General features: G+C 41.2%; 1 protein-coding gene across 3 annotated transcripts in view; it reads right to left on the bottom strand.

The window, feature by feature from the left end:
* FTO (FTO alpha-ketoglutarate dependent dioxygenase) overlaps positions 1 to 26,017 on the bottom strand; it is a 373,941-nt gene that overhangs the window by 287,066 nt on the left and 60,858 nt on the right. Inside the window, exon 2 of one of the 3 annotated variants that reach the window (XM_045076079.1) lies at positions 25,030 to 25,102. The exons of the other annotated variants lie outside the window; for them this stretch is intronic. Within the exon in view, the coding sequence (XP_044932014.1) occupies positions 25,030 to 25,098 (69 nt within the window). The 5' untranslated portion in view covers positions 25,099 to 25,102. The remainder of the gene's footprint in view (positions 1 to 25,029; positions 25,103 to 26,017) is intronic. 3 annotated transcript variants of the gene reach the window in all.

The raw sequence follows: 26,017 nt of genomic DNA, 5'->3' as shown, positions 1-26,017 counted from the left end.
CATTCACAACATGCATTTGTTTTCTTTAAGTTTTTTTGTTTGTTTGTTTGGTTGGTTTGGTTTGTTTTTTGTTTATTTGGTTGGGTTTTTTTGATATTTTGTTTTGAAGGCTAATTCTAAGTGGATGGCTCTTTTGTCCTTGGCTTTTGGGTTTTGTTGTTGTTGTTGTTTTGCTTTTTTGTTTTGTTTTGCTTTGTTTTTTCCCCCTTCCTCTCTCTCTCCCTCTGTGCTTACCTTTCCCTCCATAGTAATTCTATAGTTGCCTCCCTATACCACCAGTCCAAGGCCAAATCTCTTATGGGGATTTGAAGCACCACATTCTCTCCCCCCATTACTCCATGACCAATCAAACTGATTGAGTTTCTGTACTTGAAGGTTTATCTTTCTTCTCCTGCTCCTCAAAACCCATCACTCCATATATACTATTCCCCTAACTTCTTGGCCTTTTTTGAGTTCCCCTTTATGAGAAATACAACTTCACCTCCACTTCTGGCTTAATGCAGTGAACCTGGTTCTGTCCATCTCAAGGAGTAAACTTTGAGTTCCCATAATCCCATAGCACCTAAATTCACAACTGCTACTTTTTATTTCCATACCCTAAACCCTTGCAGGATCATGCCCTCAATCCAGCTTATCCTTTTACATTTAGTTCTCTTTCTGGTCCACAGCAATATCTTGCCTGTAAGCCTACCTATGACTCTTTTTTATCTTTCATTCTTTTAATGTGTTAGCAATCATTGACATGTATTTGGAGCAGAAGACATACATAAGCTATAAGCTTACTCCACCATTTGACAAGAAGGCACAGATGATTTCTTTTAAGATAAAAATTCTTAGCAGGAGACTCACTAGGTCAAAAGGTATACTCTTTTTAGACTCTTGATTCATATTGTGAAATTGCCCTCCAGGAAAACGATACCCATTCCACAGCCATTAACAGACAATACCCATTTCTTCATTTACTCACACATACATCAATTATTATCAAACTTTTCGATCTCTCGCAAGTTGATAAACGAAAAAACAAGTTCAGTCTAATTTACATGTCTTTGATTAATAATCAGGCTGAGTAACTTTTCATATGTTAAGTGCCACCTGCAGCAGCTCTTTTGTGAAATGCCTGTTCATGACTTTTGTCCATTTTTTGCTGGGCTATTTATCTTTGCCTGTTCCAGATCTAAGAATCTATACTTTGTGTCCATGTAAAGACAATAAATTTGGGCATTATATGAGTTCATTAGTTAGAATTCTCATTTCTCTTTCCTTCTTTCAGTATGAGCACCTTTCTAATAAATTATTCAGTTCCTAATAGAGTTCATCTCTTGCATCAAGCTGTAACATTACACTTTTCAGCACTTTTAAAATATCCTCCCTAAGACAACACCTTTCACTGTAATTCATACTTTCCCAAGTATTCCACAAAGTTAGCAATAGCATTCGTTGTTCTTGTAAATTACTCTGACAAGAAATATTTTTACAAGAATGTTTTTCGTAAGTGAAACCACACATAAAAAAATATATACTTCAGCTCTTCAGACAATAATTTGAGTATCAAAATCTATTTGTCTCACCAACCTGATCTTAAGTTCTAACCACCTACAATCATCAATTTTAAGAATGTAGTCCAAGTTTCAAAAGGAAAAAAAAGTTTCATGAAGAAAAAAATTCCTATGATGAAAATCAGCTAAACAAGATCTAAAAAGAAGTAAAGGTTGGGGTATGATTGTGGAAAGGACTGGAACTTTGGGAGAAAGGTACTTTACATATCTGAAGAATATATTATTACAATCAAAGCAAAAAGTATCTCTAACAAAATAAAATGCTGGATTCTTTACTCAAGGATAATGGCTTAGAAGGAACAATTCTAACTTCTTTTGACTTCATCTGAGCAAACTACCTTGTAAACTACAGTTTCCCTGAGCCATCTCCAACTATCTCCAACAGAGACAATCACTTACCCAAGATTCTTCACAATCAAAATGCTGCCCACAATTTTGCAGACAAATACAAGAACAAGGACAATACAATTCCAAACCACAAAAAGAGAGAAACAGATTAATTAAAAGCCCTTCACTGCTACTGTACCTATATTCTAGCTTCAAGGACCTAAATAATTCACCTCTTACATTTCCAAGAGGAGAACAACTCTCCTCTTGGCCACACCTGTTTAGATGAAAAAGTCACATTCCCTCAATCATATTTCAATCTCCAGGGAATTTCCACCTTGAGACTTCATACCTTACTAGTCTACTCAAAGGGTCAGAGGACAGAACTCCATGAGATTTCACCTTGTGTCTTGCCCAGTTTAGCATTAGTATGATCAAACTAAGCACTCTCTTGCTAGCCGTCCAATTGTAAATAATAACACTTGAGACCAGTAGGATTTCTGACTTCTTTGTTATTTTACAAAGCTTTAACTATTAAGCCATGATCAAACAACCTGCCATGGGAAAGCAGATATATATGATGTTGCAGTAAAGACATCAGTAAGTGACCTCAGTGACTGTCCATTAAATGATCCTTAGCTCTTTACTGTCCCTTTCTGGCTCCCTGCTCTTTACACAGCAAGTGCCGCATAATCAGACATTAAATACTTTCCCTTGTGTAGCCACAAGTGAATTATACAAGACATGATATATTACTTTAACAACAATGACAACAAAAATCTCTTAGCTGCTGACAGAGCCATATCAACTATTAGTTCTGCCTCACAGTTATAAAAAGTTAAAGAAAAATACCTGAAAGAATGAGTTATTTAATAACTATTTTAGTTGTATAATACAAAGTAGTTATTTCTTTTTGTTTTCATTTATCCATTCTCAGGATTCCAGAAAGCAACCCACACTCTTTATTACTGAAGTTTCGTGACTGAAGCACTGCATGAAACTCTCTAACTCCCTCAGCATGCATTTAATCCCATTTCGATATGTGCATTTACAAGTTTCCTTTTCCAATTATATCACTCTTGAAATATTACCATTGCTGGCTTTTCTGATAGCCAGTGAGTAACAGGAGCTCCTGGGTGGCTCAGTTGGTTGAGCCCCAGCCTCTTGATTTGGCCTCGGGTCATGATCTCAAGGTCATGAGATCCAGCCCCACAATAGGCTCTGGTTCAGCAGGAGTCTGCTGGTCCCTCTCCCTCCCCTAATATGCAAGTGCACTCTCTCTCGAAAATAAAATATTTTTTAAAAAGTGGATAATAATCCTAAACTTGTGCTTCTACAAATATGCTAAGGCTTGCAACCTAATCTAACCATCACGTGTATAATTTCATTATACTATAAAATACACAACTCCACTGAGAGATATAATAACCAGAAAACCAGGCTTTCTACTTAGTTATTCAGATTTTATCTGCAGATGAACTAGGTATTTCTTTAAGTAGCCTCTGAACACCAAGAAAAAAGGCAGGAGGGCATAGCTTAAAATAACGGTTGAGAGCTCAGGCTCTAAAATTAGACCTTACTGGTTCAAATCCTACCTCTGCCAATTACTAGCTGTGTGGGCTTAAGTTACTTAACCACCCTGTGCCTCCATATCCCCATCTACAGAAGAGACACAGAAATCATACCTACCTCACAAGGCTGTTAAGAAGATTAAATCAAATGGGTTATTATTTGTAATGAAATAAATGTGTGTGCAATTACAAAACAAACACTACCAAGGTGTTTAACACATTTTATTTAATTATACTTAATGAAAGTTTAGAAATAGACTAAAAAGATAAATAATTTTGCCTGTCCTCATGGGCCCATTCCTTCCTGCCAACCTTCGGGTTATCTGTCAGTTACCACAGTTCTATATGACATCACCAAGCAACTCCCTTTCACTTCCTGGGTCTCTCTTCTTCATCCTTTGTGCTTACTTAGTTAGCTCGAACTTAAAAAAAAAAAATCCTGCCACCTTAAAAAATTAATTCACTAATTGGTTAATTAAACTCTCCTTGGTTGGCTTTTCCCATTTACCACTACAGCTAACATGACCATTGCCTCTTTCCTTTCCCTATCAAACTTCCCGAAGAACCACGAAAGATGGATGCCCAGAAGTCCTACTGCCTCTTTTGCCCTGACCCCCTACTATGATGTGGCTTCTACCACTGCCAATTCTACCAAAACAATTCTTCTGAGGGCAATGACCAACTCTACCTACTAAAATTCAGCATCATCCTCTTGGTCATTTGGGAAGCACTGGACATAGCTACCTGCATTTCTTTCTAAAAATCCTCATCTCCCTTGGTTTCAATAACATTCCCCCTCTCCCTCATATTCCTCTAGCCTAAGCTCCCTCCTTCTCCTGTTTCTGGTCTTTCTTCCTCTACCCTTCATAGTAGACATTCTCTACCCTTCTTCCTCTTCAAAGCAGTCTTTCCTTAGGCAATCTCATCTTTAAAATAATGCTCAAATCCTCATTCCCAGCCCAAACCTGTATTTAAAACGGTCTCTGGGATATTACAACACACAAGTCCCCCCCAGTACCTGCAATTCAATAACCCCAAATCAAAGTTAAAATTCTCCTTTCCTACCTTCCTGAAGTCTGTTTCTCCTGTTTTTAGTCTTCAATCCATGGCATTGCCCACCAAACTGACAATGTTGAAAGTTCTGTTCCTATTTCTTCTCACTCATCTCATTCATGCTAATTGGCAGTAACCAAGTCTTCAGTCTACACTAACTCTGTTCATTGTTAGGAAAATCTTATGAGGATGGGGCAGATATCATGATCCCCCTATCAAAGAACTGAAACCTAAGACTTGGACAGATAAAAACCTGGTTCAAAATCCAGAAGCTAGTAGTTCTCACACCTGGGATTTGATGTTACCTGTTTTATCTACAAGGCCTAGGCTGCACAGTACACCGGAAATGCTTATTTAAACCTAAAGGTATACATTCCAAGCACTACCTATACTGAGAGGCAGTTCCCAAGGAGATAACAGTGATCATGACAGAGATCTCAAGACAGATATATTCTTGCTCTCATGGGACTCAGAGCTTGAGAGAAGCATCAGACAATTAAACAAGCAAGCTACAATCTAATGCAGAAAGTTCCATGATAGAGGAAGCAAAGAGTGGTACTATGGCAAGTAACGTGAAAGATACGATAGGGAGCTCTTGGGGAAGGCTTTCCATAAGAAGTGGCATCTGAGAATTTAAACATCAGTGGGTATGAGCCAAACAGAGAGAAACAGTGGTCAAAAGGGTCCCAGAAATACTATCTCACAACAGTTAGGGGGACTATTACCACCAACAACAACCAAAAGTATAGGCACGTATGTAGAGAACTGGAACCCTTGGGCACTCTTGGTGAGAATGTAAGATGGTGCAGTCAGTGTGAAAAACAGTCTGGACATTTCTCCAAAAATTAAGCAATTCCATTTCTGAGTACGTATCCCCAAAACTGGAAGTTAGGTCTCAAAAAGATACTTGTACACCCATGTCCATGGCAGCATTCTTCACAAAGCCCCAAAAGTGGAAGCAACCCAAGTAACCATCAATGATGAGTACATTAAAAAAAGTGGCATATTCATACAATAGACCATTATTCATCCTTTAAAAGGTAGGGAATTCTGACACGCACTATAACATGAACGAACCTTGAGGAACACTGTGCTAAGTGAACTAAGCCAGTCACATAAGGACAAATACTGCATGACTCCAATTCACAGGTTCATGGAACAATCCAATTCATAGAGACAGAGAGTAGAATGGTGGTATCTGGGGCCTGGGAAGAGAGGGAAATGGGAAGTCAGTGTTTTATGGGGACAGTGTGTCCATACTGGAATGATGAAAAAGTGGAGACCAACAGTGGTGATGGCTACATGACTATCAGAATGTACTTAATGCCACTGACTTATATACTTAAAAACAGGTGAAATGGTAAATTTTACGTTACGTGTATTTTACCATAATTTTTTTTAAAAAACTGTTCCAAACCTTTGGCACAGCACTGTGGAAGTCAGAAAGCAAAATAAGAACATGGAGAATCTGAAGAAATTAAAACGTTCAGAAAGGCTGCAGAGAAAAGACCAAAACACACATGCAGTTAAGTCCATGATCTTAAGGGTCCAAGGCCAAATACTGTTCTCCAGATAAAGTAACCATGCAGGATATTTTTGACATCATGGAATTAGACCAGAAAAAAAATGTTGACAATTGTCTCATGAGAAATGAGAGCCTTCTCTAGCTTCGAAGTTAGGAAACTTCCATTGAATTCCAAGAGCACTATAGCTTTTCAAGGCTGAGGGTGAAGGGGAGACTTACTCACATTGAGTCTAAACCACAGAGTCTTAAGGCTCCATGATAGCTCTCTGAAAAGACAAGTAGCCCTTGTGGCTTTGGGAATACAATCTAGCTAATAAGGGGGAAAAACACTGTGCCCATGTTCTATGAGGATATTGTAGATCTTGAGCTCATGTCGCAAGCCATTAGAACTCTGAGTGGTAGGGAGAGTACGCATGACTTTATGCCAATGGTTCCATTTTCAGGGCATCTCTCTCACCCACAAAATTCAATTCAGGCTAAACTCTGGCACACAAAGCCCTTGCTCAGACAGTATCTTTATATTTGCATGTATGCAAACGAGCACATACATACTCATATACTTATTTGTGTGTATACACGTGGGCATGCCACACAAAATACAGGTCGCAATAATTTTAAAGCACACATCTATGACAGACTTGAAGATGCTTTCATCACTGATACAGTACAGCTTTTACAAAGGTACTCCAGTCTTACACTTTAGTATCCCATTTTCAAAATGAAATTTGGCATGTGATTAATTTATTCAAATACCTGGTTCTTACTACTTATACAATATGTTGGGAGGGGAAAATACAAGAGCTACTTGCACACTTACTGACAGAGCACCATGTATATATAAGTAAGAGGCACATACCCAAGGCCTCCCCACTCCCCAGGAGAGGTAAGAACCCCTGTGAGACCAAGGCAGCATCTGGTACCAGGTATTCTCCCAAAAGAAAGAAAAAAATGGAAATGGAGGTTGAGTACACGTAAGGTCAATTCTGTATCATAAGCAGAAGAGCACATAGCAAGAGAGGTAAACAGAACAGGAGGTCAAGGACAATGAAAGAGGAAAGAGAAGGAATTTACAAACTTCAGTGAAGGCTTAACTCTGAAAAAGCCTCCTCAGATTATAATTTCCTAAACTCAGGAATCTATACAGTTTACCCCCAATCCGGGGCACATATTCTGTAAATCCTGACAGAACGTCATTTCCTGGGAAAGAAACATGGCCCCGTTGGCTTCTTGTTGCTCTTGCCAGCGACCTTGCCACTCTGAACAAAAGCATGACCCACAATTCATGGTTACGTGAAGGAAGGGGACTCACGTGGGACAGGAAGCAAAGGGACCAGCCCTGGAATTAGCCAGTCACACAGAATCAGGGAAACAGATCTCTGGGTGTGCTCTGTCATAAACCAGCAACAGTAAATCATTCCAGGTCTTTGACTGCTCTGATCCTTCTCCACTGCTCACTATGGAGTCTAGGCTCCTTTGCCTTCCCTCTGATAGTCTGTTTTTTGGCTTGATTTACCTATAATTTCACTTGACTCACCTAGTCTGCCAGGGACACACTCTGCAGTCTAAGATGAAAGCTGTTTATGGGATTAGTGAAATACACCAGACTTGCAGATGAGATAAAATGGGGGGGGGGCAGGGAACTCAAAAGCTCGGGAAAAAGTTTCACCTGCCAACATAGCATTAATCTCATCCATTCTCACCTATGTCATTCCCCTCTCTGCTCAACAGTAGGTCTCAAATTTAATCCGCTCCAACCATATGAGTCAGTCTAAAATGAACAAGCAGGTCTCTTCTACGAACAATTCCTCTGAAACCTAACACAAAAGAAAGTTAATTTTTTTTTTCCCCAAATTCCAGTTGCCTGACCTTCCTTGGGCCAACAGGTACCTGGTGTTTCATGTCAGGCAAACCCTTAGTTTCCTTATCTGTAAAATGTGTGGTACCAGATGGCCTCTGGCTAGGGCCGCTTCTGGGGTGAGTTTATGACTACCAAAATCAAAATAAGCCGGCAAAGATCGGGTTGTAATTTTCATGAAAAGGAACCCCTTGTCCTGCTTTGCCTCTTCCAACCTTAGAGCTGACTTTTCCCTCTGATCTGGAAGGTCGTGGTGGCGTGGACAGCAAGCTCCTCATAGAAACACAGGTTACAAAGCAAATGCCGCGTTTGGCAGCTGCAGGTCTACGCTGTGGAGGAGGAAGAAGTTTAGAAAGAACGGGGGTTCGTTCTCACTCGGCCCGTCTGCCACCTTCTGTTCCAGCGTGAGGTCGGGAACAACCGGCTTCAGGTTAATGGTTTCAGAGTCCCAGCTATTAGCCTTTGTTTGCTTTTCTGTGCTCTCCGCTTCTGTTACCTATTAAAACTTCACCGTAACAGAGACTATCCAAGTGGATCACTGCGTTCACAGTAGTCAGAAAGAATCCAGAATAATACATCAGACATTCTAAGGCATCACTGATGCCCGTGTTTATAAGGAAGCACATTATCTCATTAAACTTGAGATGATCTCTTCTGACTCCTATTTCACTCAAGAGGCAGAGCTGAATTTTCTGATTTTATTTTCACTCTGCTCCAATGTGCCAAAAGATACACACTGGGTTTTGCCGCTCGGCCCTGAGTCCACACTGGCAAAAGATGCCTGGAACCACACAACCTCACCAGGGCCGCACCTTGAGCGTCCCCACACGGCACTTTCTCCTCTCCTGGTACTCCCCATGCTTCCAGATGGGGAGGTTTCTCATTGATGGCCCATAATCTCATAACCTGATAAATACTTTCTAAAGAAGGTTCATCATGGAAAGAGATGGTGTGTGTGTGTGTCGCCTTTTCTGAGACTTCTCTGAAAAAGCTAAACAGCTTTTTCCTCTTCCAAATACATTCCTGATTCCTCCACTGCTGTCCACCCCCAATACTACCCCCCTGGGGCAAGCCACCATCATCTCTTGCCTACTAGGCTCTGAGAGCTTCCTCCTGGTCTTCCCCTAGTCCCCTGCCTAAGGTAGATTCTCCACCGCCATCAGAAGCCCCTCTTTAAAAAAGGACATCAGCTCATGCTATTCTATAGCTGAAAACATTCTACCTTCTTAATGGGCTCCCAATGCACAGAGGATAAATCCCAAACTCTTCAGTTTGACCTGGCCCCTGTCCACCTCCACCAGTTCCAGCAAGCCACCACCCCCTTGGGCCCAGTTCACCCTTCTCCAGCCATGCAGGTCTCCTTTCTGTTCCTTAAATGGTACTCCTCCCCACACCCCAGCTTTGCAAGACTGTCTCTCTCCAATCTATTTCCAAACCAACTCAATCCTGACTATCCTATCAAAACCAGCGCCCTCAGCCCAGTCACTCCCATTCATATATTGTTTATTTATCTGTACGTACTGTTTGTCTGTCTCTCCACTAGAGGATAAGTGCCAGGAAAGCAGAGCTCAAGTAGATCTTCCTTTTTTCTTTCATTCAGTAATTGCTGTGTGTCTGCTTTGTGTGAGGCATCGGTCTAGTTACTAGGATTAAGTTGTGAAATAAGGAGGCAAAAAATCCTTTTTCTCTGCCCTGATGTCCTGCCTGTTCATCAGGGAATCCCCAGTATGAAGGGGATTTGCTGAATGAATGAAACACCGCAGCAATATCATCCTCAACTTTTAACTGTTATGCTTCAGTATGCCTTTTAAAAATATTTTCAGAACCCCAACCAAGTGACTAATACATGAAATCTACTGAGACTGGTCACATCCACAAAAGTAAAACAGAGTCAAAAGTAGCCACAAGATTCTTACTTCTAACATAGGTATTTAGAGCTGAGTGTTGTGCAAAGGTTGTCTAACATACGGTACTTCTATAAGAAAAAATTCTTCTTACCAACCCAAACCTCTTTTACAGTTTCTCATACATCACAACCCCAGCCCCCTTCTCCCTGTTCTGCAGCCCCCAACCTTGACAAAAGTAACTGAACTTAATTAACTGGCAGAGTTCTGAAACAGTTTTCATATGTGCACATATCTGTACTATCTGAATTCTAACTCCAAATACAATCTACCTTCTGCTTTCATTTGGTTTGGTTTTTTAACATAAGGAACATCAATGATCTATGTCAAAGGCTTGTCATTGGCTGGTAACGAAACCTACTTGGCAATGACCTGTTCGATTTGTCACACCCAATTTAGCACTCGGAGCAATTATGATAAGTAAAGCCCCAATGTGAAATCATTTAAGCTCCCTCTCCTTTTTGCTGGTAGGCTGCCCTGAGTCCCACCCAGAGGAGCCCATCACTGCCAACACCTTGACAGCTCACCTATTTTCAGGTCTGCTAAGATCTGCCTGGCTATCTTTCTGCCAAGTCTAGGGACAGGAGTCCCGGAAAAAAACACAAATCCGACTCCCTTGTTCCACCAAAAAAAAAAAAAACAAAAAAAAAACACTCTTGAAAGTCACCAAGTAACCAACCCATACTCAATTTGTATGTTGAAAGTAGTCAAAGAACTAACACACACACACACACACACACACACAGGAAGAGCCAAACAAGGCTATTACCAATTCAGATACTATTTGTGTCATGTTTCACCCTCATTTACCTACATGATCTCGGGAGTTTTTCATGTGTATATACAAAGAGCAAACACACAGCTGGACTTTGCAGGGCCCCCGGAACGGAAGCATGGAGGGAAAAGAACATAAAAGTTTTTTGAGGAAGAGAAAGATGCCAATACAAAATATCAGGCCCAGTTTCTAAGGCCAAGGAAGGACTCAGGCTCAATACTCACCTACAAAGCAGGGGTGTCCGGCTGGACCTGACAGCCCATGACAGCGGCTTAAGGAGTTCCTGATTTTCAGTACAGCTAGCAATGCCTCACCCCAGCCCGACTGATTCAGAATCTCCAAGAGTAGGGTCTGGACGCCTGTGTGTACACGTCATTTCTAAAGCCCCTGAGGTGAAGTGATGATCAACCATCCACAGAAAGCACTGACTGACAGAACCTAAAATCCATACTCAAGCAGCACCGGAAACTAGGCACGTAAAGTGAGCAGAGCAGGTAGGTCCAAGATAAAGGAACTAATGAAGCATGCATTCAAATTAAATTAGTAAATAGACTGTAAGCCAAATTTGATTTATTTTTTCATCTGAACTGTAACTTCCTGAAGTTAGGCACCAAACTTTGTTAGTTCCTGTGTCTCGTACAGTGTCTGATATAAGCAGGTTCAATCGCTGTTTGCTAAATTGCTGAAAAAATGAGGGGAACTCCCAACTCTTTGGACTCTATTAAGGAAACTGCCAGAGAATACCCCTCACCTATTCATTCAGGCAGAATTTATTACACAACTTATAAGAATCTAAGGATACTACCCTGAGTAAGACAGACAAGATTCCTGTCCATGTGGGGTTTACATCTGGGAAGGATACAGGAAGAGATTGGGCATGAACATTTACAAACAAGCCAATTTCAGACAGTAATGTTATTCAGCACTAAAATGGCTACATTTAGTATCAAAGGTTGTTAAACCACACAACCTGGCTATCCTATCAAAACCAGTGCCCTCACCCCAGCCACTCCCATTCATATATTCTGTGTGGTCACTTAAGCATCGGACTCTGGGTTTCGGCTCAAACGGTAATCGCAGCGTGGTGAGATCGAGCCCCACATCAGGCTCCATGCTTGGCGTGGAGTCCACTTGAGATTCTCTCTCCTCTCTCTCTGCCCCTCCCGCTCATGCTCTCCCTTTCTCTGTCTCTCAAATAAACAAAATCTTCAAAAAAAAAAAAAAAAACAAAATGCCACACAGAAATCAGTGGAAGTTACTGGCTTCAGAGGCATCGAAGAACACTCATTTGATGAAGGAGAGAAGAGGGTGTGTAAGGTTGAACCTTCCATGTCCTGAGCTCTGCCACCATACTAGCTGAATGACCTTGGACAAATCACTTCATTCATCTGGCAGAAGGAGAGTAAATGGTCTCTAAGACTTTCTAGCCCTAAGACTTTCTATTCTATTCATAAAGAAGCATTAGCAAAATTTCACATGTTGTGATGGTATCCAAACACTTTGAGGTACCATCCCTCCACGGCTGGCTCTTGACATTTACACATTATTGTAAACTGGAAACATTTTCCAAGTGTTTCATGAGTCCACCTCTACAGCTGACCTAAGACTAAAACTACAGGCTCCGATATTTATTGCCACAGTGCAATGGCTACTGGCATGCCCAGACTAAGTTATGAAGCTGGCACTGGCACAAGCCCTACAGCAAAGGAAACCAAATATCAAGTTCAAGGTGATTAAGGAATTCAGAAATTAGTTAAATTCCCTCATTCAACAAACATTAATAACAGACAGCAGGAAGCCAAGCACTAGTCTAATTCCTAAGAAAAGAAAACAAGGGCTTTTCCCATAAAAAGAAAAGGTGTGGGGATTCTCTTAATTTTTTTTCAAGACTTACTTATTTCTTTGAGAGAGAGCACACGCACAAGCACGTGAGTCGGGGTCAGGGGCAGGGGGAAAAATTCTCAAGCAGACTCCCCACTGTCCCAGGAGTCAGACACAGGGCTCTTGATCCCACAACCCATGAGATCATGACCTGAGCCAAAACCAAGAGTCAGACGCCCAACCAAGTCAGTCACTCAGGTGCCCCACGGTGTGGGGATTCTTAACCTGAGTTTCAGAGGCTCTGTGAACCTCACAAAATGAAATGCCAGATTTTGGGTATATGAGCACATTTCTGGGGAAAGAATCCATATCTTTTATTAAATTCTCTAAAGGGTCAATGATCCAAATAGGAGACCCTACACAAGACACTTTAGGCAAAGTCTCTCCCTTACTTCTCATTCAAATCCCCACTGTATAAATAAGAAAACTGAGGTTTAGGAAAGTAATAGGCCAAAGACAAAGATAAAAGTGGCACAGCAAAAATCTGAACCCCAACCTGCCAATCCCCACAATCTATGCTTTCCCCTGTATCATGTATTCTCACACTGTTTTCATCTCACCCCCCCCACCAAAAATATCTGTTTAAAAGAATAAGTCAGGGAAGCCCCCAGAGACCAAGGACCATTATCTTGCATTGCCAATGACCAAGGCAGATTCAAGCCTCCTATTTCCTAGAAACTGCAAGAGCTAAGACTTCAATTTTTCAACTTCTGCCTCTATCCTACTAGAGTAAGATGACAGAAGTACAAGAACCCATACTAGAGGTTTATGACTTCAGGGATCCTTTCTATTCAGAAGTCAAAATATATGAAACTCCTTGAGCAGCCCAACCCCAAGGTCACTAACTGGAACACTCTCATGGCAGGAATTGGGGGAAATTGTATTTCACTTCCTTTATTTGGTGGGTTGGTGTACATCTCACTTTCTGAACTTCCCTCTGGATCTAACTCTTGGCTTGACCCCTCATAGTCACATGAATAGCTGTTTCCATTTCATGAGTCACATCAGGATTTATATAAAAAAGGCAGCCTGGAAATCATGTGCCAAACATGACAGAATTTGAACTAAAGAAATATCCACTTATATATGGTGGTGTAATGGAAAGGACATGGTCTTTGGAATCAGGATTCAGTCTAAATCCCAAGACTGTTACTAGCAGCCGTGTAACCTTAGGTGTGATTTTATCATCCTGAACCTTGACTCCTCAACTTCTAAAATAAGGGATAATGATGTTTCAGATTTTAATACTCAACAAATTTTTAGTGAGTGCCCAAGCACTGTTCTAGGCTCTGGAGTACTTTTGGGAATGTAACCAATAAGGCTCCTTCCGTCATAAACTTATATTTAGGTGGAAGACAAAGAGCCCAATAAATAAGAAAATGTAAAATAATTTTAACAACCCTAATCACCTTACAATAATAATATGGTTCTTGAACATATACAGTGTGTCCAAAACTATTATAAGAAATAAGTATTAACTTCTTTAATTCTCATTAGAAAGGGAGATAGTACTATTATATCCATTTTACAGAGGAAAAAACTAAAGCCCTCGAATGTTAAGTCACTCGCCCAAAGTCACACACCACAAGTTAAGTGGAAGGGCAAAGACGGAAACCCAGACAATCTGAGAGCAGAACCTCGCTCTACGCGGCACTGAGTGATCTAATGAAAATAAAACAAACGACACACAGAGAGAGGCTGCCGTAGCTTGGCCGGTCAGCGAAGCTCCACTGAGACACAAATCACAACACGCAACCAGGCCCAGAGGAAGGATCTAGGGAGAGCGATCCACGTTGGAAGAAGAGCAGGCACAAAGGCCCTGAGAAAGAATGAGGCTGGTGGCCTCCAGGGATAGAAGAAAGGCCGAAGAGGTTAGAGCCCAGGGGAAGAGCTTGAGGAGTGCGGCAGATGAGTTCTCAGACATGGGCTGAGGCCAGACCAAGCGGGGTCTTTATTGGGCAGAGTCCAAGGATTTCATTTTGTGTGTGACGCAGTGTCACTGAAGGGCCTTATGGAGTGAAGTGACAGAGTCTGAATTGTATTTTTTTTTAAGATTTTATTTATTTATTTGACAGACAGAGATCACAAGAAGGCAGAGAGGCAGGCAGAGAGAGAGAGGGGGAAGCAGGCTTCCTGCTGAGCAGGGAGCCCGATGCGGGGCTCGATCCCAGGACCCTGGGATCATGACCTGAGCCCAAGGCAGAGGCTTTAACCCACTGAGCCACCCAGGCGCCCCCTGATTTGTATTTTTAAAAATACGATCCTAACTGACATGGAGAATAGTTTACGAGGAGGAAGGGGCCGTGTAAAGTTGAAGCGGGGAGACCAAGGGGGGTGTGGAAGTCCAGTCAAGAGAAATGGTGACTTGGCCGATGGCAGCATGGCGGACAGAGCGGGAGAAAAGCATGCAGGTCCAACACGCATCCGAGTCACCTTGAGGATTAGATGAGGATGGACAAAAGCCCTAGTAGAGTGTCCGACACACAGCCGGCGCTTACAAATGTTAATTACCTTCCCTGTCTAACATTAATTAATAAGAGGCTTGGGATAAAACTATAAATCATACCCGAAAGGACTAAGCCTCTCTGACACCCCCCCGCCCCCATTCCTCCAGAGCAGCCCATAGTTTCAAGACTAAACTGGGAATGCACCAAATTCAAAACACAATAGAGAATTGATCTATTAAAGGAGCTGGACTGTTAAATTAAAACCGTTTCTGCGTGCCAAGCTGAAACACAAAGGGATCAGTCTTCTTTAACAATAAAGACCAGTTAAGAGGAGGCTTTGGTTACACAATCTCCTCCTCTTCACCGTGAGGCACTTAGATGGAATTTTTTTTTTTAATAGAAAAGACAAACTCTTGAGTAAATGTAATAATTGTTTCAATAATGTGCCCCAACCACCCAAGAAGTTACAAAAAGAAAAAAAAGAAACTGGAAAATTGGGATTCTTCAATTACATGATCAGTTAATTGCTGCCTCAAGTCCAGGCCATGCTCATGCCAGGGAAGGGATGATGCTGTTCGGGACATCTGAGAGCCTAACAGTGATTAAAGAAGCAGAAAGAAGATCTTCCCTCTAAATATTTAAAAAAAAAAAAAATGCAAACAGACTAATAAAATGATCCAAAGCTTGTCAGTAAGGCCAAGGGACTGAAATAATTTTCACGCGTGGCCCAAAGAAGGTTCTTTAGAAAGCACTGCCTCATGGACGCCCCAAACAGGTGGTCCCTATGGTGATCTCAATCACTATAACAGTACACCTCATCTTTTTTCTAACAGCAGCAACGACAACAAAACAAAAACACAACTGAATGATCTGTTAACCATTAATGATCACCAAAAGCTGGTAGAGTGTTTCCCTGTGCTCCCTCACTAAAAAACCCCAAGCCCCAGGAATAAGACCTTTGGCTGAGAACAAGCCCAAAATAGGAGAGAAACTCCCTCCTCTGGATTGCCTCAAGGAAAGCAGAGCTCTAGCAAGGAGGGGAAATTGGCCTTGAGGATACAACCTTACTCCATTCTTTGAATGTTTAACGATTCAAAGGCTCCTAATTGCTCTAGGGCCCTGGTTCAGCAAAGGGTCTGAAAGAGCAACACCATTTTCATCATAATCCTATTATTTGCTTTCTTCATTGTGTTGACATTAGCACTCCTGGTTTGAAAGAAGGGCGGGTAAAACTGGAGGTTATCTGGCACAACTGGGGCCAGTAGCACCGAAGCATACTAGGCACTGGGTTCTTCACCACCACATGTTCCAGGAGAGAGAGAGAAAAGGAAAAAAGTTAGTTTCACTTAACCATGTCCCTGATGAAGCAGTGAACATTATTAATCTTATTAAATCTCAATGTTAAGTAGCTGTCTTTTTACTACTCTGTGCAACAAAATGGGAAGTAGAAAGCACTTCTGATAAATATCCAAGTACAGTGGCTGTCTCAAAAGACAGCACTTGTGCAGTTATTTGAGTTGTAGACTGAACTAGCCACGTTTTTCATGGAACACTATATATGGCTAATCAGACTTCGGTATACGACAGACATTTTCTCAAAAATTAATGAAATGAGCCTCTTGTTTCAACTTATCATATTTGCTGCCAGTGGGGGAAAAAAATGAGTTTTCGATCAAAAACTAAACATTTGAAAAATCTGTATTTGACATCTTGCACTTGACAGTTACCTAATACTTAAAGACTCTTCTGATAAGATCAACGATGATATTAATGAATGTGATTTTTGACAACGTGTAATAAATGTCAACATTTGGAAGATCTGCATAATTCAAAGAACCCATAATTATCCAAATAACTAAAGCATGTAGCAGGAAATCTACTCAAAGTGCAAACTAGATAAATAGATAATAACAGAGTAGGAAATGATAAGTGACATAGTTTAAGATTCTACATTGCAACTAACCCTAAAGAAAGTATGACTTGTTGAATTTTGGTGTAATATCAAAGAAGAACATCCGCATTTAATAACTAAGGGAGCAATTAAAATACTCGCCTTTTCCATTAGCGTCTGTGTTAGGCTGGATTTAGTTCATATACTTAAACCAACACAGTGCAATAACTGAATGCAAAAGGAGGTATGAGAAGCCAACTTCTATTAAGCTAGGCATGAAAGAGATTTGCAAAAAAGTAAAAATAATGCTACTCTTCTGGCTAATTTTTTTGTATTGGAGAGTTATATTTCATTGAAAAAGTAAGTGTAGTGGACTTTGTTTGCTATTTTTAAATGAATTAATATTTTTTTAAATGAATTAATATTTTTTTAAATTCCTCATTTTAGTTCCTAATACGGTAAATAGTAATAGATACAGCCCATAGAAACAAAAGCTCCTTGGGGTCTGCAATGATTTTTAGCAATGTAAGTAGAAAAGAATCCCAAAGCCAAAAAGTTGAGAATTTTGGCTTAAAGCATATCTATAATAGCTGCCTTTCTCACACACACCCTGCACAAACCAAAAGCAGAAAGAAGACAAACTGAATTTCTTTGGACTCCATTGTGTAATTTACTTTAAGGCCCATGGGCCTTGCTAATTTGCATGTCTGATTTACTCAGAATCCTTTCTTCCTCCTCCTCTCTGGCAAGAAACCACAGACAAATTCCTTTGCTATTTCACAACCCGCTCTTAAGCAAACTGCAATGCCGTGGTATAGACAAGGAGCTCATCCAGCCCGGCAAACAGGGATAAGAAGCTCAACTCCAAGGTTTTCCAGCCAAGGGCCCTTTTCAAACACTAAAATCCACAAAACATAGCATTAGCTTGCTCAAAGCAAATAGTTAATTTGTCCTTTCACTAGGAATCAAAAGGACAAAATCACACAGCTAGAGTGTTGCTGAATTCAACCCCCACCCTGACCCTACAACATCCCCTTTTTCCCAAGCAAGTAAATGTCTAAACCATGAAGAATCAACAAGTCAGTCAATCCATAACAAATATTTATACTGTCTACATGAAAAAAAATGAGGATATATAATCATAAAAGGAAAACGAACAATACAAGGAATAAAAAAAAAATTCTGGGGTAAACAGTGCTGTCGGAGTGTGAAGAAAGCTGAGAAGAAGCGTGCACCAACGTGACCAAGAGCATAAAGAAATGGGAAGAAGAGAGTCGAAAATTAAACACAGGCAGTGAGGGCAGCAGAGCTGAAAAAACTGGTAAAGGACAAGACAATCCAGACATCTGCAATGAGACCTTTTGGCTAAAAATCGGTCTCCAAGGAGGGAAAAAGAAAGATAACACTAAGGTCCCAAAAGTCGAGCTAAGGAGTCTGGGTTCTATCCTGAATGTAACGAGGACCGACAAAAGGCTTTTGAGAAGGATGGGAATATAACAGGGGTACGTTATTTGTCTTTTAAACACTGATCTATTAATAATAGGGCTGCGTGAAAAGAAACCAAGACTAGAGTCCAAGGGACCACATACGGAGACTACTGGAAAGCCTGAGCAGACTTGAGCTGGTCTTGAATAACGACATGGCAATGGAAATGAAATTAATCAAGAACTACCCCAGAAGTTAGATCTGGAATTTAATACGGTACCAAAACTGCTGGAGGAGAAAAAAAAAAAAAAAAAAGTGGAACCATAAAGAGAAGTAAAGAAGTCAAGGGCATTAATGACACATCTACTTAGGGTTTACTAACCTGATCGCCGTGCCTTGGCTATAAATGAAATACGGATCTGGGGATAGATATGTGATTTTAAACAGACTGAGGGAAAGGGGTGGATAGATAGACGGGAACTCGTATCTTTCCATCTGCTATTACTGTGCCTCCTTACGTGGCAGAAGATGGAAAGTTAAAAACTACATTTCCCGGACTCCTTTGCAGTTAGGGTTCTGGGCGAGAAATAGGTTCCGACAATTAAACGGCCAGATGTGAGATTTAGAAGGCAGGAAGAAAATGGAGACCACCCTCTTGCTGTTTAAACGTTTTCTGTAGGCAACAGAGTCGTGGAAACACTGAAGATTCCGCAATGACTTCCCAAGGACCTGGCTATCAGCTCTGGGCTTATCAAATACAGGTTGTAATGGCAGGACCTTCCTATTCCCCCGATTACAGGGCCACATACTTAAAAATCAACACTTCTAGTAAAGGCTTCCTGATTCCAGCCTTGCTCGGTACGACTGTACCAGCCCACTTGGCCCTAAAGGGCTCGATCGCGGGCCCATTTCTCCCAACGATTTTATAAGAATCTGTTTCCCTATCTTACTAGTCTCCGTCTCCTACAACTAAATCCAGACATGTAAGTAGATTTAAATAAAGGCAGGCCAACCAAGTGAAACTACTTGTACACAGGTAGAAGAAAGGAACTGAAACTTGGAAACAAAGCCAGGACATGTCAGTTGGGGAGACCCTAAGACTGTGTCAATCCATTCTCTAAAAATTTCCACAACTCAGTTTGGAATTGACAACGAAAAATTCTTTTGACTTTCGTAAATAATTCTAACAACATCTGACATTTATCTGGAGCTCTGTATATGAACAAAGGTATTCTGAAGACTTTTCCCTTCATTTTACCTGGCACTGCGTACAATGGATTTTAAGAAACGAGAGAACCAAAGCCCCGAGGAGGTAAACAATTTGCCTAAGGTCACAAAGGGTAAGTCAGTGGTCCAACTAAAGTATTTCCTGCTTTAAACCTATTTTCTCCTGTTTGGTCTTCTGTCAGATCATTCTAACCATGTTCTAAAGTAAATGTTAAAATTGTTGGTGTAGAAATATAAGGAGCTTAAGAGGGCTTGTAAAACCACAAAGAATTAAATGGGGCCTAACTTACAACCATGGAAAAAATTAAAATTCCGTGTGTAATTTTCTTCTCCAATTTTAACCTAAAATGTGGTGCTTGTGGCAGGCCCATTGTTCCTAGGACACGTTTCCAACACACACAGTCCGAGGAGCAAGTGTCCTCCCATGATTTGGACAGCTATTTGTTTGTTTTTGTATCATTTTAAGAGTTGGAAAATTAACAGTGTTGTGTTTACAAACCTTCAGCCGGCCATTACATAAAAGCTCAAATATGTTTACCCTCCTCAGCTCTGCTCTGAAGAAGCTCAAAAAGCAAGTTAATATAAACCTATTCGGAACAAATGTGCAGAAAGGAGCCCTGTCGGACAGAGGTCGAGCTATGACCTTCCCAACTTTTTCCACAGAATGTACAATCCATCACGTACAAGAGCACAGTGAAGATGTGAGGGGTTGGTAAGTACCCCTGTTAGTGAGAAATTCTGCTAATTATTACACCAAATAAGCATAGTTAACAGGCCATGGCCACAAGAGGGGCATGTTTCAGGGCATTAAATAGCTGCCTAGGGTGGAGATGAATATATTACACTATGCCCTTTACCAATAAAACAATTTCCCTGACACCTAGAGATCCAGTCAGCGAGAGGAAGATTCCGGAAGCCTCCGCGGACTCCACCGTGATGCGCCAGCGCCACCTAGTGACTCACACATTTTCACACTCAGACTCAGGGCAACCAAAAGGATCTTTAAGCTAAACTCTGTCCTTATGAAAAGGAAACAGGTAAAAGACATGAGATTTTGAGGGCTCCTGCAACTAAATACTTGCTCTTTAAAGTACATATATATATGAGCATAGATAGATAGATATTAAATTTTATTTTCTTCCCAGCTCTGCATCCCTAAGGAAGAATAGGTATGTCTCAAAACAAGCTCACATCAAAGGCCAAACTAATCAGTTGCTTTCCAGAATAGTATTTTGTTGCGTAAAACTTGTTCAAAATTAAACCTTCAGAGCATCCAAGGTAGGAAAAGATAGCGGAGGGGTGGTAAATTGAGACTAGATAGAACTAGGGGTGTGTGGCTGGCTTAGTCAGAAAAGCAGGTGACTCTTAATCTTGGTGATGTGAGTTTAAAGCCCACATTGGGCAGAGAGATTGCCTGAATAAATTAAATGGTTTTTTGTTTTCCGGTTTTTTTTAAAGATTTTATTTATTTATTTATTTGACAGACAGAGATCACCAGTAGGCAGAGAGGCAGGCAGAGAGAGGGGGAAGCAGGCTCCCCACCGAGCAGAGAGCCGGATGCGGGACTCGATCCCGGGAGGCTGGGATCATGACCTTAGTGGAAGGCAGAAGCCTTAACCCACTGAGCCACCCAGGTGCCCCAAATGTTTTGTTTTTTTTTTTTTAAAGACTAAATAAAACTAAACGCTTTAAATCCACAAGGCAGATATAAAAATTAGCATGCTTTACATAATATATTAGCATAATGCAAATGGTGACAAAAATAGGAAAATTTCTCAGTCTGTAGCAAGAGTCACATGAGAGTAACTTTCAGAAGTTCCATTCCACCCTTAGAACCAGAATTACCTTTCCCATAGTGACTATTTCCGGGCTGTTGACTGCAAATGCTGCATCAGACAGATATACTGAACATCCACACGAATACAGAATATTCCCCAAACAGCACCACTGCCACAGAAATCCATCTTTCTCATGCTAATGGTTTGATGAAAAGAGATCTGGCCTACATTGCTGCAGATACAGTAATGAACAAAAGCAAAGTCCCTTCCTGGAGTTTTTATTCTAACAGAGGAAGACAGACAAAAAACAAACAAGAAAATCTATAAGATATCAGATGATGGTAAGTGACATAGAGAAAAATAACAAAGGGCAAAGGAATAGAAGACACCCACAGGCAATGAGATAGCGCTATTTTGGGGTAATCAGAGAAACCCTCCTGAGAATCCAGTGTTTCCATAGACCTAAAGGAGGTGAGGGAACCAGCCATGCTCATATCTGGGGTGCAGGGGAAGGTCCTTAGAAGGGAGAACAGCAAGTACAAAGGCTCAGAGGCAGGAAGGACTTGCCTTGTTTGAGGAACAGAACGGAGGCGAGTTTGGGTGGTGAGAAAGGAGGAACATGACAGGAGATGGAGTCAGAGAAGGCGTCAGGGGACAGATCAGATAGAAAGCCAGAAGGGTGCTGTTTTGTTTTTGTTGTGTTTTTTGTCTTTTTTTTTTTTAATAGCAGCTTCACTGAAATACAATTCATGTAACATACAATTTGCCATTTTTAAAGTACATGATTCAGAATGTGTATTCAGAGTTATACAATCGTGCCCACAACTCAATTTCAGAACATTTTCATTATGCCAAAAAGAAACCCTGTCCCCATTAGCAGTCACTCCATACCCCTCTATCCCCAGTTCTTGGCAACCACTTATCTACATTCTGTCTGAAATATGCAATTATACAATACCGAGCCTTTTATCACTAGCCTCTTCACTTAGCACAGTGATTGCAAAATTCATCCACGTTGCAGCATGGATCACTACTTCATCCTTTTTATTGCTGAGTAACAGTCCACTGAATGGGTATATCAAAATTCGACTATCCACTCAACATCAGATGAACATCTGGCTTGTTTCAACTTTGGGAATATTATGAACAATGCTGTTATAAACACTGATGTAAAAGGGGTCTGCGGGCCTATGTTTTCATTTGTCTCGGGTAAGTAGGAGCAGAATTGCTGGATTATAGGATAACGACGTTTTGAGGAGTCCTAAGAATATCTGAACGGAGGAGTGACATAATCTTAATTTTTTTTCTTAAAGACCAACTTTGGTTGCTGCCTATAGAAACAGGCAGGAAAGGAACAGAGAGACTAGTTGGGTGGAAACTGCAGTGATGCAGGACAGCGACGCTGGCAGTCTGAAGAAGAACGGTACAAGCAGGGGCTAGGAGAAGTGGTTAGAAGATAGAGGGGACAGAATTTTCTAGCAAATGAGATGTGGAATAGGAAAGGAAGAGTGAAGAATGTGTCTATAGTTTTTGGCCTGAGCAACCAGAAGGATGCAGTTGTCACGTACTGGAGCGGAGAGGACCACTCTGGGGGTTCCCTGCTCTCCACTTTGAAGGACCCCTCAATGCTAGATCAGAAGCCACTGTCCTATTTCTTATTTTGCCCATCCTTTTCAAGAAAGGCTCTACCACAGCCCCAGTCTACATTAGAGTCCCTTCAGAGCTATCATGGATATTTTGCTTTAGTAAGCAAATTCCAGTTGGCAGGACTAACCAAAAAACAGAAGAACCAAAAGCTATTATAATTAAATAACCCCCAACAAGATCCATCATAAAAAGAGGCTTTTGAAACTACATTTCCCAAATGTCCGTTCAGAAGTGCCTCACTTTAAAAGAATAAGAGAATTCAGGAAGAGGAAACCATGGTCCAAGAGGCCAGGGGTGACTCAAAAGGAAGATCAATCAAACCCTAGCCTTCCAAGATGACAGGTGAAAAGAGAGGGCATGTTTCCTCTCCCGCATCTCCAAGACCAAGAACCTGGCTTATTAAATGCAGGGTAATTTACGTTCTTAGCAGCAAATATCCATAAGAAACTAAGAGCAGAGAAGGGGGAAAGAGGATCCTGGCGCGGGATATGGGTGCTTGGACACCTGAGCTCAAAATGCAAAATGTGTTTAGTCACTCCCACCACACATCTTTTCAAAGCAACCAAAATGTGCCTGCATAGACTAAGACTCAATAACAGAACTGTTTAAAGACTTTCATAAGCCAGGATCCTCGCTACTCCTGAAGGCCCCACTCAACATCAAAATAAACATTAAATTGAACCCACATTTTACATTAAAAAGTTTCTTTGCAATAGAAAAATATGAGTGGATTTGTATAATTTTGCCCCAGAATTTATTTAGCTTTGAGAAACTCATTTATGATGGACTGTAATTTCTCAGTAATCACTGGGTATACTTGGAAATTCTTGAGAAGTTGGAAAACCTAACATACAAATTAATCTCAAATGCAAGAACAATACTAAATGTAACAACTTACAAAGCTAATATAAGACTACATTTCATAAACACTTAAAATTCACCAGTGATTTACTTCAATTCTGCAAATTTTTTTTTTGTTCAGATTTGGAGTCAAGACAGTTTTTTCAGGGCTCATACATTTGAAGAGCCCCCTGAAAACCGGTGGCCAAGACCGGCAGCTGCTGAGTTTTGGCCATTGGAATGTGAGCTGGAGTGATGAGTGCCACTTCCAGGCCTGGCCCTAGAGAACTCCTAAACACATCTCTTCCCCTTGTGGTAGGCCGGAATGGAGATAACCTGAGGTGACCTTACAGGCAATGTACTGAAGACGACCGAAACTCCTTCCATCTGCAACTCTACGTGAACGCACAGAGGAAGCCATCCCACCAACCTGCTTACATATTACTGTTGCTGTTAAGAAACAAGTGTTTACTATGTTCAAGCCATTATACAGTATTCTGATATGTTTTGGGGGGTTTTTGTTTTTGTTTTTGCAGTAACCGAGCCTACCCAATAAAAACCCACAGGGCTAGACACAATACCTAAAGTATCTCCCTGATAAATGGCCCTAAATGATGGCTTACACCTTCACCTTTTGAGTGGTGCAATGACTAACAGGTAATAAAAAACAACAGCTAACACCATATAGCAGTTACTAGTTGTTTAGTTACTAGTTAGTTGTTTACTATATCAGCTCTAAATGCTTTCCATAAATTCATTCGTCTTCCTAACTCTCAGCAGTAGTTACTATAACTGTCTTCGCTTGAGAGAAAACGAAACTGAGGCCCAGAGAAAGTAAGTAACCTGCCCCAGGTTGCACAGCCAGTCACTGGCGGAGCCAGGACTCAAGCCCAGGCAATGCAGATGCGGCCTCCGTGCTGTTTAGTCAGTAGGCTACACACACGAGCAAAGAGCTATTAACCTGAATTCCAAAAGAGCTTGATCTTCTCTCTCGTTCACAAGGAGGCGAGATAAACGGACCAAAGCAAATACCTGCCCATGTTTGTCACATTCATGTTCATTATTAACCTTAAAGAGGACTTCAGATAACTCGGGACAGTTATGATTTAATGCTCTCCCTAATCCCGACTAAAAAGGCATCCGCTGCCCATGTGGGTAGATGGGTCCAAAAGTCGGTGGAATTATAGGCTCCCTTTCATGCAAATGTCTGTGAAAGCGGCTAATAAGGATATCTGTACTTTTCCAAAGAAGTAAGGATTAACTTCATTGTGGGTTAAATTAGCTGAACATCAGAAAAGGACATCCAAAATAAACAGTCCTGTACCGGTGGTAGCCAGGGGTGATGTGGGCAAATGCGCAGCGGAGGAGGAATTCCAAATGTGGTCATGACCATTTTCCTGGTTCAAAGTAAACAGAGAAACAAGGCAAGTTTTGACATGGACAAGACATTCGAGATCATAAAAAAGCAGCAGCCTCACCAGCAGGCCGCAAGTCTAGATTAAATGCATATTTTGGATGACTCATAAACCACTCCCAAAATGACTCTGCTCATGAGCCAAACAGAGGCCATTTCTCCATTTCCAAAGCTGCCCACCCATTCCACCAAGGTTCCACGACACAGAATTGCCCCTTTGTGCAACAATCAGAGCATTTTAAAAAGAAAGCGTTAAGATTCCCTTGGTATCAAGATATTTGCTAACTTAGGGTGCCTGGGAGGCTCAGTGGGTTAAGCCTCTGCCTTCAGCTCAGGTCATGATCTCAGGATCCTGGGATAGAGTCCCGCATCGGGCTCTCTGCTCAGCCTCGAGCCTGCTTCCTCCTCCTCTCCCTCTCTGCCTACTTGTGATCTCTCTCTGTCAAATAAAAAAAAATTTTTTTAATTATTACTTAAAAAAAAAATATTTGCTAACTTAGCAAATAACCATTTCACCTTCTACCTCAAAGGGAGCCACAACCCCACTTTCCAGCACTGTCTCCCTAAAGGCAGACACGCCCGGCAGTGACAACGCTGAGTCAAACGGCATTTACCTATTCTGCACCTGATATCGTACTAGGAATATTAACATTTATTACCTCTTCTAACAGCAAAGAAATTAAAACCGGAGCTCTATCTGGAGGCTAACAAAGAAGAAAGGCAGATTCGGAAATGGTCAAAATTCATTCTGTCCCTTCTGAGCATTACCGTGTGCGGGATCAGAAGATAACACCTACTTAGACCATTTGAGAAAAGAAATAAGACTGTGATATTGCCAGTGTGGAAGTAGCTCCCAAATGCTGGAAACATCTATCAGTCGCTGAGAACATATCTAACT

Source organism: Mustela putorius, unplaced genomic scaffold, assembly GCF_011764305.1.
Source record: "Mustela putorius furo isolate JIRA1106 unplaced genomic scaffold, ASM1176430v1.1 tig00000174_pilon_pilon_pilon, whole genome shotgun sequence".
Taxonomy (NCBI): Eukaryota; Metazoa; Chordata; class Mammalia; order Carnivora; family Mustelidae; genus Mustela; species Mustela putorius.
The sequence above is the reverse complement of the archived record's forward strand: the minus strand, read 5'-3'. Positions and strand labels throughout refer to the sequence as shown.